The following is a 20025-nucleotide window of genomic DNA, read 5'->3' as shown; positions in this document are numbered from 1 at the left end:
TTTGATGTAGACAAGCAAATCCTTTATCAAGGTAAGTAGCAAAAGTTATTCCTCTCTAGTAGACACTATTTTAGAATGTGGCTGATTACTAGTTCTCTGCTACTTTCATCAGCTGTTATTTCTGACAGATCAACTTTCTGAATATATTAGGTCTTATGGAATATTTAATGTGGAAATTACACTGATTCTTGTACTGCTTATATAAGAGAGGAAACATTATTTATTTATTTATTTTTTAATGCTCTATTCTGGTCTAATGATCCACCAACCAAGCTAATGATCTCTGTCTATGTGTCAGTATTTACAGAAAAGGAATAAGTTCTTCTAGAGACCAGAGTCTTTGGTTAGTGGTACTATGGAGGTGAAAGTATTCTCAGAGTCTAACTACCTGATATCAGAGTTAATAAAACCACAACACCCAGAAATTCTGGCAATAAAATGGTATCAAAGCTTTCCCAGAACTTCACATGAAGTTACTCTTCTAGTGTTTATTTTTAGAAATAAAAATTGTTCCCTTGACCTAGATTTCACATTTAAGTTGCACTTTCCCAAAACAAGCTGGTAACTGTCCCCCAAATATCATTTACCTGCTCCTCAGTGATCTGCATATACAGGATTATATAGTAAATCAACTCAGGCAAGGCTTTCTTAACAGTGCTTTTGAATTTGCTATTTTCTAGGAGAGCATGGACAAACTCAAAAATGCTAAAGACGAGATTTTCAAAGCCCAGGACTTCACCTACAGGAAATACACAAGAGAAGATTTCAATGACAAGAAGGCAAAAGGAAGGCACGTCTGCTAGAAATGAACTACATTATCTTTGTAAATTAATGAATATTTCAAGTACTTGCTGATTATTATTCCCAAGGGAACAGAAGAGGGGGAGCTAAGGAGTCAAAGAAAGGAACTTTGAGAATATTAAATATTCTTTGGTTTTTCAAGTAAAAGAATCAGAAACACTGAATATATTTTCCAGCAAGTCTATTTTTTATTTGAAAAACTAAAAATATTAAAACAGAAATGAAAGTTTCATCATCTGCCAGAAAGAAGTAGGCTGGATCAGATGGCCCTTGAGGTGGGTCTTCCAACTCAGAAATTCTATTTTATGAGATTTATGCAAATGCCTTTGAGGAACAGATTAAAGATTTTCAGTGTCCCATTTTCCCACATCTAATACACTAAAAGGAAACTCAATTAGAAAACTCACTTAAGAGAGCGAAGCCTCTAGGTTACTGTTTTTCACTTTTTCCTTTCCTAGATCCCTTTCTTCCCTATGTGGCATATCTGTCAAGATCAGATAAACTACATACCATCAGAATCCACAGGATCTTCAACTTCCTCTGTGTAATTTACTTCTGTCCTCACATAAGTATGATGAAGAGTAAAGAAACAGAATTTGGAGTCTGCTTTACATGTATTCTACAAGGGAATGCATAACATTCCAACCCTAAGAGTAGATACTTTAAAAAACTCATTTAAAAAAAATGGAACCACATGAATGCAAGACCTAATGCTAGATTCCCGATTACGGGTGGTAGCAGGTCCCTGAAGCTTTCTGAAAAGGATATAAAGCTGCACTCTCAGTTAGGGTGTTCCAAACAATAGGCAGAATCTGCTGCATGGAGGACACCATGTGCTTTGGGAAGTTTTTCACCAGGGCTGTCACTGCCTGAGAAATTACAAAGAAAAAGATCTAAGAGTTACACGTGATATAGGAGAAACACCAAGGATTTCAGACCACCTTCTGAAAGTCCAAGTATCTCAATGGTAGTAAATGTTTACCTTTAGGACTTCCATCTTAAACCCACTGTCGGATGTGGGGCCATCTGGTATCTGGAGGGCCTGAACAAAGGCCTCTGTGAACTGCTGTACCACCGGAAAGATCAGAACTTTGGCTGCACCCTGAAAACAGAAACCAAAGTCAGTACTGGACATACCACTAATCAATGGTTTCAATACACATATCAAACTCCGAAACACAGATCTGAGGCATCTAAATATTTCTTCCAGCTCGGATTCCAATCAGAAGAGTGCAGCCATTAAGGCACTGTAGGTGTTACCCAAGATTTCAGGTTTCCATCTCCAACACCTGCAGTTCCTCACCACAGCCTCCTTAAAAGCCATTATATGTAAGACTAACTTTTTTTTTTTTTTAAAGATTTTATTTATTTATTTGACAGAGACATAGTGAGAGAGGGAACACAAGCAGGGGGAGTGGGTGAGGGAGAAGCAGGCTTCCCGTTGAGCAGGGAGCCTGATGAGGGGCTTGATCCCAGGACCTTGAGATCATGATCTGAGCCAAAGGCAGATGCTTAACGAGTAAGCCACCCAGGCACCCCAAGACTAACTTCAAAACTGCTTCTGAATGACAGGGTTGGCGTTTTTCAGCTAGCTCTGTCTCACGTGAGAGGGCCGTAAGGGATTAGTGAAGTTCTGAGAGATGGCTCATATGAAAAGATGCAGGATGTGGTTAAGAAATAAGGCTCACACAAAAGGAAACTAAACTATATACAAATGAAAAATGTAATCAAAATGCTAAATGCATCCACAACTCTGATTAAATCAGGGTGCACTGTGGTTCTACTGAAATGAAGTTAGTCACTGCTAGCCTCTGATGGAAGGCCCAGAGATTTTTAAGCATGAAGTCTGTTACTGAACCCAAAGGCCTCCTTACCTTTTCCAGTTCCTCCATGTTACAGATCATGTGGGCACAAGTGGTAAAAATCTCCACAGCTCGGGAACGGGTTCGAATACCATACACCTGTGAAAAGTTACAGCGTAGCCATGAGATAGATGTGTCTGTGTCTGCATATCTGTGACTAGAAGAAAAACTATGACTTCTCAGTGCTGACATGGGACTGGATTCCTTAGAGAAGGGTAACATCATCTACTCATACCCAGGACAGACTTCTTCTCTAATCCAGAGAATAAAAGCCAGCAGAATGTTAGAACTCAGTGGGATTGGCCTTATATGTAGGCTTCTGTGGGCTATTTGATTAAAAATATTAGAATGGGTGCTACTTGAAATCTCAACACAGTCAATGTATTTCTTTCAAAAGACAGACTCTTGGCTAGTGGCAGAGAGAGTAGGGAGGTTAAAACATTACCCATTAGGTACTCAGAGTTTACTTATACTGCATATAGGGCAGGAAATATGTGAGGAAACAGTGCAGATGCTATTTCATTCTCTCATCAAAGGCTGGCCCTCACAATTTAAGTGAAAGATCTAAGGTTAATCCAGATTCAGATCTCTGTCAGTTCTGGTCTTCAGGTTCGGGGAGAGGCAGCAAACACAACAGTTTCCCACATGAGATGTGGAGGCTGACCAGAACCTGAGCAGCTCTTATTCGCTGTGATCTTGGAGCTGAGATTTCCTACCTCGGCCATCGTGAAGATCTTATACATCTCTGGAAGAATGACTGGAGCAACAAGTGGCATCTGTGTGTCTGTTACTTCTCGAGTGAATTCTACAAAGGAAAAAAAAGTACTGTAAAAAAACAAACAAACAGTGCTTTATGAAGATATAAGTGGGAAAATTTATGAACTGCTCCCAGCAGAGAGCATACAGGTAAGGACATTGGCCTGGTGGTCTTATCCTGGAGAAGGAAAAGGTGCAAGTAACTATTATTTGTTAGAAGGGGGAAGAGAAGAACCCAAAGATAAAGAAAAATACATAAGAGTGAGGAAAAAAACTTTACATAAATATTGAAAGAAAGAAACAAACACACTGCAAGAAAATCTGTAAGAGCTGTGTCAAAGTCCTTGCAAGGTCACCTTAGGGAAATCCTGTATTAATCCAATTCATGCCTGATCGTCAACATCCAGGTGCACCTTGAGGTGTCTTACCTTTGGTTCCATTTTCAATACTCTCCCTTGGTGAGTTGTTCTGATGCACATAATAAAATATATGCAGGCTTACTAGGCTCTAAGTCCACTCTGTTTATGTTACTCTTCTCAGTGAATGACATTTATTGACCTAGAAATCAGAGGATACTGCTCACTGGAACAGAAGGGATTACCATATGAATGTGGCAAAAAGGAACCTATTAATGAAAGAGACTTGAAGAAGGTGAAGGAAACAGGGGTCGTGTCTTTCTTTTCACTTTCCACACAAGCACTAAGACAGCATGAAGGACCCTGGGGTTCATATTACTAATCTGTGGAATACAAGCCCTTGAGTTCGTGTCTGTTCACTTTATCTACTGCTTTTACTGGCAATCCCACATGATCACTACAGAAATGGAGCTCATCACCTGGGACATTTTTCAGGAGGATCTACAAGAAATCCATGTCAGCACTTTCAAGATTAATATAACCCACAAATTTTGGGCATTATCAATCACCAGAAGTCAAATGAAGATCATATATTCAAGACTGAGTCTTCTTTACTAGCTTGGGTTCCTCCTGAAGAATAAATTCTGAAGTCTGAATAAAATGAGTGTTTCTTGGGGCGCTTGGGTGGTTCAGTGGGTTGAGCCTCTGCCTTCAACTCGGGTCATGATCTCAGGGTCCTGGGATCAAGTCCCGCATCCGGCTCTCTGCTAGGCAGGGAGCCTGCTTCCTCCTCTCTCTCTTTCTGCCTGTCTCTCTGCCTACTTGTGATCTCTCTCTGTCAAATAAATAAAACCTTAAAAAAAAAAAAAAAGAGTGTTTCTTATTTCATTCAGAAAGCCAAAGAAATTAGTCCAAACAAATGTGATGAAGAGCATATTAATGAAAACAAGTTTTATAAAAAATAGTTTAGCTTAATTCTACTAATGAAGTGCTTAACCACATTTTTTTGCTCTCCTATATTCATTCCTAATAGTCCCGATTTATTAACACTTTATAAGCTCAAGTCCAAAATAAGTTTTCTGAGGTCACTCAGCAAGTCAGAAAAGGCATGAGGCACTGGAAATATCTCAATCTCCAAACTTCTTGAAACTAAAAAAAGCTATACCTGTGGTCAAATATTTCAGTCCTCAGCTACTATGTTTGCATTTCCTTCACACCATTGGTGTTAGTTAGTTCTCACTTACAAACAGATAAGCTTAACGGAAGGCTTACTAAAGGCTTAAAAAAGTATATAGTATCTTAAAAAAAACCCCAAAGACAATCAGTCCCATTCTCCTACTGGGCTCCCATCCATACACCACGTCCTGCCATCTTCAAGCACGCCTGAGTTGCTGTTGTGAGAGCACCGTCTATCCTAATCTGAAAGCATGGGAAGCAGCTATCTGGGAATGGAGGCTGGCAGCTATCCACCCTGTGTCTGCTGACTCCAATATAAAACCGTACCCACTTCCCCCAGAGTTCTCTCCCTGTGGCTGACAGAAAAGTGATCTCACTTAACAGTGATTTCCTTAGTCAAGCACAATGATGGTTCTACAATATTCCAAGTATGATGAATGTAAACTGCCTTTCTCCTTCAGGTTTTTAAAAAAGCCAAACTTTGTGCTGGAAGATTCGAGGGGAACATGCTTCTTTTCCTTGGTAGAAACGTATCTGTTAACTGATCTTTGGGCACCATCAAGTTGTAAATAAAGAATCTTGGATGGCTGATTCCACAGAGAGGGGTATATGAAACTACCTGAACAATGAGTCATGCAAGGGAAGTAATAAGCAGGAAAGTGAAAATCTGAACAAGGAACATTTGCTCTTTTGTAAGTCTGCTCTATATCCCAAGCACCCATCAAAGATAATAGGAATAAAGCGGATAGTTCAAAAAGGCAGCCAGGACATGGGAAGAGGAGGTTGAAAACAAAAGGAGATGGGGAGTTTGCTTTTGGACAGAGAACTGATGCTATCTACCATCAATAGAACATAGATAAGTAAAACTGGGACCAGATGCCAAGTTCAATAAACAGAGTAAAAAAAAAAGAAAAGAAAAGAAAGAAATGGCATTCGTAACTAGGTAGGAATACATTTCAGGTAAGCTAGCTGGGCACAGAGAAAGAGATAAGACATAGGCAGACATTTCACAAATCTGTATGAACTGAGGGGAAATACAATTTCTAAAAGATCAACAGAAGATGGCTAATATCCAGGTAAAGATTCCTTGAAGGCAAAACAGTAGTGACTTCACCTAGAGGACTGGGAAATTCAAGTTCTGGGTTCTCTGTTCTGTGAGGGATTAATAGATTACTCAAGCTTAGACGAGACATCCATCAAATCTCCTTAGACTAAAAGCATTTTTCTGTAAATATTTTTGTCACCTTCTTAGAACAGAAAGAAAAGATACCAAATGCTACGTTCTCTAAGCTGACCAAATTAAGGTAAGAATTACATAGCTACACTGTTTTTATCTTCTTTTATTCCTATAAAAATTTTATTTCACTGTTCTGAAATTTGCCTTGGTTGAACTAAGAAGAAAATTAATATAATAATGATAATTATCATAATGGCTAAAATTTCAAGAGTGTTTACCTCATGTTAGTTATTATGCTAAACAATTTATATAGATTTAGCTTATTTAAACCTACCAAAAGACCCCTTCAGGTAAACACTATCATTATCTTCATTTTATATACAAGGAGACTCAAGCTCAAAAGATTAAGTAACTTGGCTTAATGTAAAATCTGAATATGAATTGAAATCTGAGTCCTTAACTACTTGCAATTACTCTATCCTTAAGTGGTTGAGGTTCATAGTAGTAGAAATACTATACCAACTTAATTCCCTGGAAAGAGTCAATGGATCGAGTCAATGGAGTGAGAGGATAGATGTGGAGATAAAAACTAGGGAGGAGGAGCCACTCCATCATATAGCCTCTCGTAAGTGTTCTTGTGATTCAAGTACCAACGCCAGGGAAAAACTTCTGATACCTGTCAGCACTCGCATGGCTCCATGGACTGCATTTAAATCTCCGCTCACCAACATCTCCATGAGCAGGTTGAAGAGCTGGGGCCAGGCTTCAGGCCAGTCCCAGTGGGCAATGGCAGACACTGCATAGGCCACACTGGAGCGCACCTTACTTATTGATTCTCTCAACCCGTTGGGCAACAGCTCCCGGATAACAATTTTTGCCTGCAGAGGAGAAACGCCACCGGCCATTAGACCAGGTTGTAAGTGACTGGAAGAGTCCTATCCAATTTATGCGCTGGAAAAGCAAAGCGCGTTAAGATACTGTGTAACTCAAAAAACAACAACAACAACAACAACAACAACAAAAAACCTCAAAAAACTCCAATACACAAACTTGACAAATCATTCATTCAGAGAGTTCATCTGTGATCCCTAAACTTATCTGTCCATTACAGCAGCCACCTGTGGTCCTTTAAATTTAAATTATTAGAATGAGATCAAATAAAAAATTCAGTTTTTCAGTTTCATCAGCCATATTTTAAGTGCTCAACACCCATATGTAGCCTGTAGCCACTACACCAGAAAGCACAGATACGGAATATTTCCACAGCTGCAGAAAGTTCCAATGGACAGCGCTGCCCTATATAAACCTTCTATTTCAAAATTTCTCAGGGGCCCAGGATGGTTGCATAGTGCTATACTAAGTAGAAACATTCTTTCATTTAATCCTCAACTCTTTGGAGTTGAAATTTTAATTCTAATTTTAGATATTTAGGGAATTGAAGCTTAGAAGTTAAAATACTTTTCTAATATTTTCATAGCTAGTGAAAGGCAGTAAAAGGAATCTGAACACAGGTCAGCCTGATACTGGAGCTCTCTTACTTCCAGCATGTTGCCCATGATGTCAGCTATCAATCGATCTTTCACGCCTAGTGTTTTGATTGCCCCATGCTGTGTAACAATGGTGACAGCTCAATCTCTTAAGGTGGGCCCTCAAATCTCTGTAAGAAGACTAATCAAATAATTCTCCTTACCCTTTCTGTAGTTTCAGGAGGCCTAAACTTCTCTGACTGGGCACACCAGTGAGTCTCCACATATTGTTTCAAAATGACTGATGCCAGCTGCGAAGAGAGTAAGCCAAGTAGTACAGCAAGAAAAAGACAGTTTTCATATATAACAATCATGTACATACACATGGCCTAATGTGTGAATGTATTTGTACTCAATGTACTTGTACTAAATCTAGTACAAAATCCTAGGTTATCTGTAAACTGGTGTTCTTTCTTTTTCCAATAAGAAAGTTTCATTACCACATAAAAAGAGAAATTACTTATAAATTGGGCCAATCAGTCTGGACTTACCTGACGGATTGCCAGTGCTCCTTGGGGATCTACAGTCAGCTCTGCCAGGTGAACACCAAATTCTGAAAGAGAAAATTTTATTGTGAGTAAAAGCACCCAGGAAAGCCATAGGAATATATTAAGCTTTAACCCTGATGCCAACAAGAAAAATTTCAGAAAGGAGATTGATTTATTGCTTTTAAAAGTGCTGAAAACTGCTACGATTGGTTGTTTTAAGAGAAACAGGTTGGCCCACAGGACATGGCTGCTCACGGTGAATAGTTCAGCGCTCTCGTTTTCTCCCGTCACTGCATAGCATCTTCCAGGCATCTTCTCTTCCAAGATGGCAACACCTTCCTCTTAGCTAACTGAACCAGTACTATCTAGCCGCAAAGAAATTAAAAGGTGAGATTTCAGGAGTTGCTCTGATATTCACTACCAGATAAGAGATGATTAAGTCTAAGAAAATCTGGCTTTAACAGGTTTAGTCCTAAAAATAAAACTGTTAGAAGCAAACAGCTTCCAATAAGCAATGAGAACAGTAAACGTGAAATGCATATTGAGAGACTTACAAACAACTCTTACTCCCACATTAAAATTTAGATCCTTCGGGGCAATCCATGTAAAAATCTCAATGATGTTTCTTTGCAGCAGCAGAAACTTCTCCCAAAATTCATATGGAATCTCAAGGGACTGCAAATAGCCAAGATAATCTTTTTTTTCTTTTTAAGATTTTATTTAAGTATTTGACAGAGAGAGAGAGCAAGCACAAGCATTATTCACAACAGCCAAAAGATGGAAGCAACTCAAGTGTCTACCCACAGATAAGCAGATAAAATGTGGTAATTACACATACAACTGAGTATCATTCAGCCTTCAAAAGGAAGGATATTTTGCAATACGCTACAACTGCTAAAACAGGTGAACCTTGAGGACATAATGCTAAAAAAATATATTTGTCACAAAAGGACAAATACTGTATGAGTCTATTGATAGGAGGTACTTAGAGTAGTCCAAGTCATAAATACAGAAAGTGTAACAGAGGTTGCAAGGGGTGGGGGAGGGGAAAACCGGAGTTATTATTTAATGGGTTTAGAGTTTCACTTTTACGAGATGAACAGAATTATGGGAATGGATGGTGGTGACAGCTGTACAACAATGTGAATGTATTAAATGTCACTGAACTGTGTGCACTTAAAGATGATTAAAATGGTAAATTTTATGTTAAGCGTATTTTACTACAAAATTAAAAAAAAATTAGATCTAATTTACACTTGCAAAGGCATCTATTGTCAAATGAGGAAGAAGAATGTAAGACCAGAAGTGCATCATAATAGTCACACTTCACATTCTAGGGCTGTGCTATCCAACACAGTAGCTATCATCTCCAAGTGGCTACATGCTACCTGAAATGTGGCTAAAGAGGGCTGACATGTGCTATAAATGTAAAATACACACCAACCTGCAAACTTAGTATGAAAACAAAATAATGCAACACTGATTACATATTGAAATACTTTACATACATTAGGTTAAATGAATACAGTTTTTAAAATTATTTTTACCTATTTTTTACCTTTTCAATACAGCTCTTAGAAAATTTAAAATCTCACATGTGACTCACATTATATTTCTATTGGACAGCACTGTTCGAGAGAACGAATGGTAGGTTTTCAGATGTGTTTGGGTGTGGTAGGTGAATAGGTTACAAAATTCATCATTCCCTTTCGGATCATGCATCATTCCCTTTCGGAAGGAGCTATAGATCAGTGAGGTTAAGGGCATGGGTTCTGGAATTAGGCAATTTTAGACTCAAATCCTGAAATGATTATGTCCGAATTTAGGCAAGTTATATTTTCTAAGCCCCCATTTCCTCATCTACAAGATAAGGACAACAGAATCAAGTTACCAAGCAATCCTGTGAGAACAATACATGGCACACAGTAAAAACTTTAAAAATCAGTTATTGTGGCAATCCCTATCAAAACTCCAATGGCAGGGGCGCCTGGGTAGCTCAGTGGGTTAAAGCCTCTGCCTTTGGCTCAGGTCATGATCTCAGGGTCCTGGGACTGAGCCCCGTATTGGGCTCTCTGCTCGGTGGGGAGCCTGCTTCCTCCTTTCTCTCTGCCTACCTGCCACTCTGCTTACTTGTGATCTCTGTCTGTCAAATAAATAAATAAAATCTTGAAAAAAAAAAAAAACAAACCTCCAATGGCATTCACAGAAATAGAACAAACAATCCTTAAATTTCTAACTATGAGAGGGGCGCCTGCCTCTCTGCCTGCTTGTGATCTCTCTGTCAAATAAATAAATAAAATCTTTAAAAAAAAAAAAATTTCTAACTATGAGAAACCCCAAAGAGCCAAAGCAATACTGAGCAAGAACAATGCAGGAGGCATCCCTGATTTTAAATTAACTCACAAAGCTATAGTAATCAAAACTATATGTAACTGGCATAAAGGTAATAGATTAATGGAACAGAAGAGAGCCCCGAAATAAACCTATGGTCAATTAATTTATGAAAAAGGAGTCAAGAATATACAATGGGGAAAAGGACACTTTCTTCAATAAATAGTGTTCAGAAAACTAGACAGCCACTTGTGAAAGAACGAGACTGGATCCCATATACATATACAAAGACTAATTCAAAATAGCTTAAAAGACTTGAATGTAAGACCTGAAACCAGAGACACCTGGGTGGCTCAGTCAGTTAAGCCGATGCCTTCCGCTCAGGTCATGATCCCAAGGTTCTGGGATTGAGTCCTGCATCAGGCTCCTTGTTGGCAGGCAGCCTGCTTCTCTCTCTAGCCTCTGCCTGCTTGTGTGCACTCTCTCTCTCTCTCTCTCTCTCTCTGACAAATAAATAAAATCTTAAAAAAAAAAAACAAAAAAACAAAAAAACACCAAAACCAACCCCCCCAAACCCCAAAACCTGAAACCATAAAACTTCTAGAAGAAAACATAGGTGGTAAGTCCCCTGACATCAGTCTTAGCAATGGTTTTCTGGATTTGGCACCAAAAGCAAAGGCAACAAAAGCAAAAACAAGTATGTGACTATAGGCATACCTTGTTTTATTGCCCCTTGCTTTACTATACTTTGTAGCTACTGAGCTTTTTTTTTTTTACCAAGTGAAGGTCTGGGGCCACCCTATGTTGAGCAAGTTTACCAGTGCCATTTTTCAACAGCATTTGTTCACTTTGTGTCTCTGTGTCACCTTTTGGTAATTCTCACAATATTTTAAACTTTTTCATAATTATTACATTTGTTATAGTGATCTGTGATCAGTGATCTTTGATGTTACTGTTGTAACTGTTTTGCAGCAACACGAACTGTGTCCATATAAGACAGTGAACTTAATATGCTATGTTATGACTGCTCTACTAACTGGCTGTTTCCCCTTCTTTCTCCCTTTCTTTGGGCATCCCTAGTCCTGAGACACAATAATACTGAAATTAGGCTAATTAATAACCATACAATAATTTCTAAGTGTTCAAGTGAAAGGAAGAGGTAGGTACATGTCTCACACTTCAGAGAGGTTGGTGAGGAAGCCACGTCCAAAACCAGAGAGGCTAATAGCTAGGCCTCCTGCGCCAGTTAGCCAAGTTGTGAATACAAAGATTAAGTTCTAGAATGAAATTAAAAGTGCTACTCTAGGGAACACACAAATGGTAAGAAAGCAAAACAGTATTACTACAGATAGGGAGAAAGTTTTAGTGGTCCGGACAGATCAAACGAGCCATAACATTCCCTAAAGCCAAAGCCTGATCCAAAGCAAGGCCCTGACTCTTCAATTTTATGATGGATGAGAGAAATGAAGAAGCTGCAGAAGAAAAGCTTGAAGCAGCAGAGGCTGGGTCACGAGGTTTAAGGGAAGAAGCCGCCTCCATGATATAAAAGTGCGGGCCGAAGCAGCAAGTGCTGATGGAGAAGCCGCGGCAAGTGATCCAGAAGATCTAGCTAAGATCATTCACGGAGGCGGCTACACTCAACAAGAGATTGTCAATGTAGATGCAACAGCCTCATACTGGAAGGTGGCATCTAGAACCCTCACATCTGGAGAGAAGTCAGTGCCTGGCTTCAAAGCTCCACAGGACAGGCTGGATTGCTTGTATGGGCTCATGTAGCTGGTGACTTTAAACGGAAACCAGCGCTCATTTACTATTCTGAAAATCCTATAGCCCTTAAGAATCACGCTAAATCTACTTTGCTCGTGCTCTATAAATGAACAACAAAACCTGGAAGACAGCACATCTGTTTATAACTTGGTTTACTGAATATTTTAAGCACACAGTTCAGACCTATTGCTCAGAAAAAAAGATTTCTTTCAAAATGCGACTGCTCACTGACAATGCACCCGGTCACCTAAGAGCTCTGGTGGAGATGCCCAATGAAATTAATGTTTCATGCCTGGTAACACAACATCCAGTCTGTAGCACAAGAATCGGAGAGTAATTTTGACTTTCAAATCTTATTTCTTTAAGATTTTGTACATTCCACATTTTGTAGGGGCACCCGGGTGGCTCAGTCAATTAAGTGTCTGTATTTGGCTCCGTCAATGCCCCATATTGGTCTCCCTGCTCAGCAGAGAGTCTGCTTCTCCTTCTGCCCCTCCCCCTACTCATGCTCTCTCCCTCTCTCGCTAATAAATAAAAAAAAATCTACTAAAAAAAAAAAAAGAAACACGTTTTGTAAAGCTGTAGCTGCCATACATAGTGATTCTTGTGATGAATCTGGGCAAACCACAAAGCTTCCGGGAAGGATTCATCATTCTAGATGCCATTAAGAACACGCATGATTCATGGGAAGAGATCAAAATATCAACATTAACAGGGGTTTAGAAGAAGTTGATTCCAACTCTCATGGATGACTTTGAAGGGCTTAAGACTTCATAGGAGGAAGTAACTGCAGATGTGGTGAAAACAGAACTGGAATTTGAAGTGGAGCTTAAAGATGTGACTGAATTGCTACAATCTCATGATAAATTTTATTGGATGAGGGGTTACTTCTTATGGATGAACAAAGAATGTGGATTCTTTTTTTTTTTTTTTAAGATTTTATTTATTTATTTGACAGAGAGAGACAGTGAGAGAGGGAACACAAGCAGGGCGAGTGGGAGAGGGAGAAGCGGGCTTCCCGCTGAGCAGGGAGCCCAATGCAGGGCTCGGATCTCAGGACCCTGAGATCATGACCTGAGCTGAAGGTCGACAGTTAATGACTGAGCCACCCAGGCACCCCAGAAATTGGATTCTTGAGATGCAAACTACTGGTAAAGATGCTGTGAAGATCTCTGAAATGACAACGAAGGATTTAGAATAATATACAGAGTTAATAAAGCATGGGCAGGGTTTGAGAGGATTGGCTCCAATTTTGAAAGAAGTTCTACTGTGGGTAAAATACTATCAGACAGCATCGCATGGTACAGTGCAATTATCTGGGAAAGGAAGAGTCAACTGATGTGACACACTTTACTGTAGTCTTATTTTAAGAAATTGCCATAGCTGCCCCAACCCTCAGTAAACACTGCCCTGATCAGTCAGCAGCCATCAACATCAAGGCAAGACCCTCTACCAGCAAAAAGATTATGACTTGCTAAAAGCTCAGATGATGATCAGCACTTTTTAGCAATAAAGTATTTTTAATTAAGATATGGACACTGTCTTTCAGACATACTACTACTGCACACTTTAACAGAATACAGTATAAACATGACTTTTATATGCACTGGGAATCCAAAAAATTCATCTGACTTGCTTCACTGCAATACCCGCTTTATTGCTGTTGTCTGGAACCACACCCACGTGTTTCCAGAGTATGCCTGTACGTCTAAAAAGCTGATGCACAGCAAAGGGAAGCAACAAAATGAAAAGGCAACCTACTGAATAGGAGAAAATCCTATTTGTAAATCCTGTGTCTGAGAGGGGTTAATATCCAGTATATAAAGAACACGGACAGCCCAACAACAAGAGAACAATCCAATTAAAAACTGAGTGGGGCATCTGAACAGGTATTTTTCCGAAGAAGACATACAGATGACCCACAGGTACATGAAAAGATGCTCAACATCACTGATTACCAGGGAAATGCAAATCAAACCACAATGAAGTATCATCTCACATCTGCTAGGATACTATTATATTGTCAAAAAAACAAGAAATAACAAGTGTTGGCGAGGATGTGGAGAGAAAGGAACCCTTGGTACACTGTTGGTGGGAATGTAAATTGGTACAGCGACTATGGAAGACAGTATGGAGGTTGGCCCCAAAATTAGAAATAGAACTACATGATCCAGCATTTTCACTTCTGGGTGAAACAAAAACACTAACTTGAAAAGATATACGCACCCCCAAGTCTACTGTAGCATTATTTACAACAGCCAAAATAATGGAAACCAACCAAATGTTCACTGACTAAAGAATGGATAAAGAAAATGGTGTGTGTGTGTGTGTGTGTGTGTGTGTGTGTGTGTGTCTGTGGTTGCCAGAGATGATGGGGGGAAGGGTGTGGGTGGAGAGTAGAGGGCCAAAATGGATGGAATCAAAAGGAACAAACTTATACAAGTTATACAATAAGTCAATCACAGGGAAGTAGTATACAACATATCAGCTATAGTTAATAATACCATATTGTATATTTGAAAGTTGCTAAGAAAATAGATCTTAAAAGTTCTTTCCATAAGAAAAATAAAAATTCTATAACTGGGACACCTGGGTGGCTCAGCTGGTTGAGCAAATAAATAAAATCTTTTAAAAATTCTTTGACTAAAATAAAATCATATATTGTGCTATATTTTTATTGCCCACCATAAGTACATTGTAAAAACTCAGTTGTTGGGGCGCCTGGGTGGCTCAGTGGGTTAAGCCTCTGCCTTCGGCTCAGGTCATGATCTCAGGGTCCTGGGATCGAGCCCTGCATCGGGCTCCCTGCTCGGCAGTGAGCCTGCTTCCTCCTCTCTCTGCCTGCCTCTCTGCCTACTTGTGATCTCTCTCTCTCTCTCTCTGTCAAATGAATAAATAAAATCTTAAAAAAAAAAAAAAAACTCAGTTGTTGTGCTGTTATTATTTTTATTGCTCATAATGAGTACATTGTTTGGCTTTCCTATCTCTGTAACTAAAGTTATCTTCTTTTTTAATTTATAATTTTTTTAAAGTTTTATTTATTTATTTGTCACAGAGAACGAGAGAGAGTGCGCACAAGAGTTATAAGCTTAGTGAACCAAGCTACCCAGGCACCCCATTATCTATGTATTTTTTTAAAATGTTTTATTGTGAAATAATTCCTAGACTTAAAGAAAAGGTGACAAATAGTACATAGTATATGGAGTTCATGGATATTCTTTATCCACATTCCTCTGATATTAACAACTTATACAACTGTAGTTCAATGATCAAAACCAAGAAACACGGCTATAATACTGTAACTACACACCTGATTAGAATTTCACCAGTTTTTTGCCCTTACTGTCCCTTTTCTGTTTCAGGATCCAATCCAAGATCCCACAATGTACTTGGTTATCATGTATCAGTTTCCTCCAATGCATGACATTCTCTCATTCTCTCCTTGTCTTTTATGACCACAACACTTCTGATGAGAAATGATCAGTTACTTTGTAGAATGTGTCTCAATGTGTATTTGACCCTATTTTCCTCAAGACCACATTGAGGTTATTCATTTTCGGCAAAAATATCTGAGAAGTGACCCTGTGTCAGCAGTATATCCTATCAGGAATACATAGTGCTGAAAAATTACTGGAAATGTTAACCATGATCACTTAGTAATGTAGGGCTTAACTTACTGTTTTTCCCTTTACGGTTGATAAGAATCTTGGGAAAGATACTTTGAAATTATGCTAATATCCTGTTTCTTTTTAAACTTTGACACTGATTTTACTACCCACCTGTAGATCCTGTCTGCAATATTATCAATGGCATTTTTATATTTTATTCTCTTCACTCTTATATGTTGCAATTCTTTTCTAATGAAGAACTGTCTCTTCTTTCTTTATCCAATTATTTCTTTATACCAGTGTAGACTCATGTTATTTTATTCTATAGTTTTTTTTCTTAAGATTTCTAATTATTTATTTGAGAGACAGTGAGAGAGAGAGAGAGAGAGCGAGCGAGCATGGGGGGGGGAGGATCAGAGGGAGAAGCAGACTCCCTGCTGAGCGGGGAGTTTGATTCAGGACTCAATCCCGGGACTGCAGGATCATGACCTGAGGGGAAGGCAGTCGCTTAACCAACTGAGCTACCCAGGTTCCCTATTCTATAGTTTTAATCCAGTACTATCATTATTTATTTTGTTTCCCAAATTGTTCTACTTTGGCCATTGGCACTCCTTTCATTTGGCTCCTATATATGTCTATACACTTCCATCCTTTTAACAGCATTGCCTTTTTTTCTGATATCACAAGATATTCCAGGCTTATATTGTATTTTCCCTGCCTAAGCCCTGGAATCAACTTTTTCTCCAAGGATCCGTGGGGCTTATTTTATTGGAAGATGCTATTTCAAAACCAGATCTGGATGCTAGGTATGCTCATTGCTACTGAGGTATTCACTGCTCGTCAGCCCTCTCAGAGAATGGCACGAGGAAATACATGTATATGCGTGAACGTATGCCTATCCATCCCTCAATCCATATACTGACACCTGAGATGCCAATCCAATGCCTCAAAGTTCATAAATTTTCTTCTTTTCCTGGTATAACTTTCTCCCTACCATTGATAAATCTGGGTCTCTCTCTTTTTTTTTTTAAGTTTTTTTTTTTTTTGCTATCTTTCCCATTACCTCCCCTAAAAGACCAACCCTCTGAGTGCACGATTCAGAAAGATGGCTGGATCCAGTCAGTTCACAACAGCGGCAGACTCACAGAGATACAGGTATCATTTTTGCATAAACATGCATCTGTGACATGCTAGGCCCCAACAGATAACCATACCAAACATGCTCCACGGACTCCAGATAATTAAGTTAGTTCACACTGTCTAGCCCAGGGATTTCTGGGGGCTGCCATCCATACCTTGGGCCTCTCAGGGAACCAGGGCTCCTCTGCCAGTCTGCCCAGAGGAGAAAAATCCAGCCCTCTCCTCAGAGAGAAGAGTGAGCATCAGCAGCTCTTCTTGGCAGTGCACTGAAGCAGCAACAGTGCAAAGGGCGAGGAAGAAGACTTCACTGAACATCCCCCCATCCGGCGTGACATCCCTGTACCAGTCTCAACACACAGAAAGGTTTCTGCTTGTTGCTTCTTAACTACAAATAATGGCATAAAGGTCTTCCAGAGGGGCTGGTATACTGGTCTTTTAGGGATACCCTTTGACGCAATCCTTGGGGCAGGGCCATCAGGAGGGGCAGGGGACTCAAGGTATCTCAGGCTCCTCAAATGGATCCAGTTGAGCAGGACCTTGACCTTGTTCCAGTAGGAGAAATTCTGCTTGTGTCCCTGGAAGGACGGAAAGATGTAAGCCAGCTCTGCAGGGTCCTCTAACAGCCTGGGAGGGTTGGCACTAGGCACCCCTATCTTCAGGGTTAGGAAGCTGTCTCCAGTGTGTGGCTGAGCAGTTGGTGCACCTCACTGCCTGGGGCACAAGAAGGTGGAGATGAAGGGCAGGGCTGTCTCCTTCCTCCCGCCACTTCACAATCCCCTGGGGGCCTCTGGGTCTGCAGCTGCACGCAGAGCTACTAGAGCCTTGCCATCTGCTCTAGCACTAGGCACAGTGTTCTAGGTATTGGAGACTCTGCCCTAGGAGACAGGCCTAGTTTAGGCCCCAGGTAACACCCCACCCCTGCTTCTTCCATGGCTGCCTCTAAGTCAATTTCTGCTTCAGTGGCTTCCTGTTCTCTTGCTCCAAAAAGGAGAACTTTATATTCAGGCTCACTTGGTGGCTTCAGGGAGCGGTAGTGTTGTGACATGCTGGCAGGGGAAGTGGGGAGCTGGTGAGACTGTTCTAGCACCTTCTCCAGCTTAAGTTGGTCAGGAGCCTGCCTAGGTGGGCAGGGGGTTCCATGGCAGGAAGGGTCAGGGGCTCAGGTTGGCTGTCCCCAACCATCATCTCTACTCTGAGTCCTGGGAGGCCTGTTCGAGAAGTGGTTCCTGCCTCCTGAGACCTCTCAGCTCGCCACCTCCTCCATTCCAGGAATCCAGTGAGCAACACTGAGCAGCATCCAGGATCTGTCTTAGGTGCTGCTGACTCCAGGTACTACACAGCTGCATGTCAGGTCCTTGTCAATCCCATCTGCCATCCCTTAACACCTTGATTTTCAGGCCAAGCCCTTCCCTGCTAGCCATAGGTCGTCTAGGCTGCTGCCCCCTAACCCCATTCTCCTAGACAGCATCCCTACACCATTCTTCTTTCCCAGATAAAGACAGGGAAACACAGCCCTCAGGTTATTTTTTTTTCAGAGCCTACAATTTTATAAGAGTTCTTTATATACTAAGAATATTATCCTTTTGTCTGTGTATATGTTGTGAAACATTTCTCCCAGTTTTTCAGCTGTCTTTTGACTTCTATATGGTGCTTTTTGTCATGCAAATGAAAATATTTTATGTAGTCAAATTTATCAATCTTTTATGATAGCCTCTGAATTTTGTGTCATAGTCAGAAAGCCTTTCCTTATGCCAAGGTTAAAGAAAAATTCATCCATATCTTCTTCTAGAACTTATCCGGCTTCATTTTTTAAGTATTTAGATTCCTATTCCATTTGGAGTTTACGTTTTGTGTGGTACGAAATACTAATGTAATTCTAAAGAGCTACCCAGTTGTCCCAGTACCCTTTATTAAAAAGTCCATCTTGGGACGCCTGGGTGGCTCAGTGGGTTAAAGCCTCTGCCTTCGGTTCAGGTCATGATCCCAGGGTCCTGGGATGGAGCCCTGAATCGGGCTCTTTGCTCAGCAGGGAGCCTGCTTCCTCCTCTCTCTCTGCCTGCCTCTCTGCCTACTTATGATCGCTCTCTCTCTGTCAAATAAATAAATAAATAAATCTTTAAACAAATAAATAAAAATAAAAAGTCCATCTTAATGGATAAAGAAGATGGGGTATATATAACAATGGAATACTATGCAGCCATCAAAACCCCAAAATCTTGCCATCTGCAATGACGTGAATGAACTAGAGGGTATTATGCTAAGTGAAATAAGTCAATCAGAGAAAGACAATTATCACATGATCTCTCTGATATGAGGAACTAGAGAGGCAGGGTGGGGAACCATGGGGGGTAGGGAGGGAAAAAAATGGGAAACAAGATGGGACCGGGGAGGGAGACAAACCATAAGAGACTCTTATTCCCAAGAAACAAACTGAGGAGTGCTGGGGGGTGGGAGGGGAGGGACAGGGTGGCTGGGTTATGGACATTGGGAAGGGTATCTGCTATGGTGAGTGCTATAAATTATGTAAGACTGATGATTCAGACCTGTACCCCTGGGGCAAATAACACATTATATGTTAATAATAAAAAAAAAAAAAGTCCATCTTTACCCCAATGATTTGAGATGCTACCTTTATCTATACTAAATTTCTGTAGTTACTTGTGTCTATTTCTATTCTATTCCACAGTTTTACTTGTATATTCATGCACAAGTGCCATGCTGTTTGTTTTAATTATAGAGGCTTTATATAATATTTTAATGTCTGGTAAAACCAGTTCCTCCTCAAAGTTTTCCCTTTCAGCGTTTTTGGAGCTATTCTTTCATGTTTGTTTTTCTGTGAAATTTAGAATCAACTTGTATACTCCTCTATAATGCTGAGTTGTTCTATCCAAGGATAACATATGTCTTTCCATTTGTTCAAGTCTACTTTTTCCCCCATTTTTCTATAAATACTTTAATACATATCTCTGAAAGATAATTTTTCAATTGAGGTAAAATTCATATAAAATTAACCATTTTAAAATGAAAAATTCAGTGG

General features: G+C 40.0%; 1 protein-coding gene and 1 pseudogene across 1 annotated transcript in view; both read right to left on the bottom strand.

Annotated features, from left to right (window-relative positions):
* The window catches only part of LOC111150942 (importin 9), a 56718-nt gene that overhangs the window by 27794 nt on the left and 8899 nt on the right, over window positions 1–20025 (bottom strand). The window contains exons 2-10 of the mRNA XM_022508637.1: window positions 8146–8207; window positions 7819–7905; window positions 6805–7006; window positions 3380–3468; window positions 2676–2762; window positions 1784–1903; window positions 1570–1670; window positions 1312–1370; window positions 588–739 (exon numbers count right to left, since the gene is read on the bottom strand). Coding sequence (XP_022364345.1) covers window positions 588–739; window positions 1312–1370; window positions 1570–1670; window positions 1784–1903; window positions 2676–2762; window positions 3380–3468; window positions 6805–7006; window positions 7819–7905; window positions 8146–8207 — 959 coding nt within the window. The remainder of the gene's footprint in view (window positions 1–587; window positions 740–1311; window positions 1371–1569; window positions 1671–1783; window positions 1904–2675; window positions 2763–3379; window positions 3469–6804; window positions 7007–7818; window positions 7906–8145; window positions 8208–20025) is intronic.
* LOC111150947 lies at window positions 17650–18498 on the bottom strand (annotated as a pseudogene).

This window comes from Enhydra lutris, unplaced genomic scaffold (assembly GCF_002288905.1).
Source record: "Enhydra lutris kenyoni isolate GAN:26980312 unplaced genomic scaffold, ASM228890v2 scaffoldscaffold25, whole genome shotgun sequence".
Classification (NCBI taxonomy): Eukaryota; Metazoa; Chordata; class Mammalia; order Carnivora; family Mustelidae; genus Enhydra; species Enhydra lutris.
This window is presented reverse-complemented; position numbering and strand designations above follow the sequence as displayed.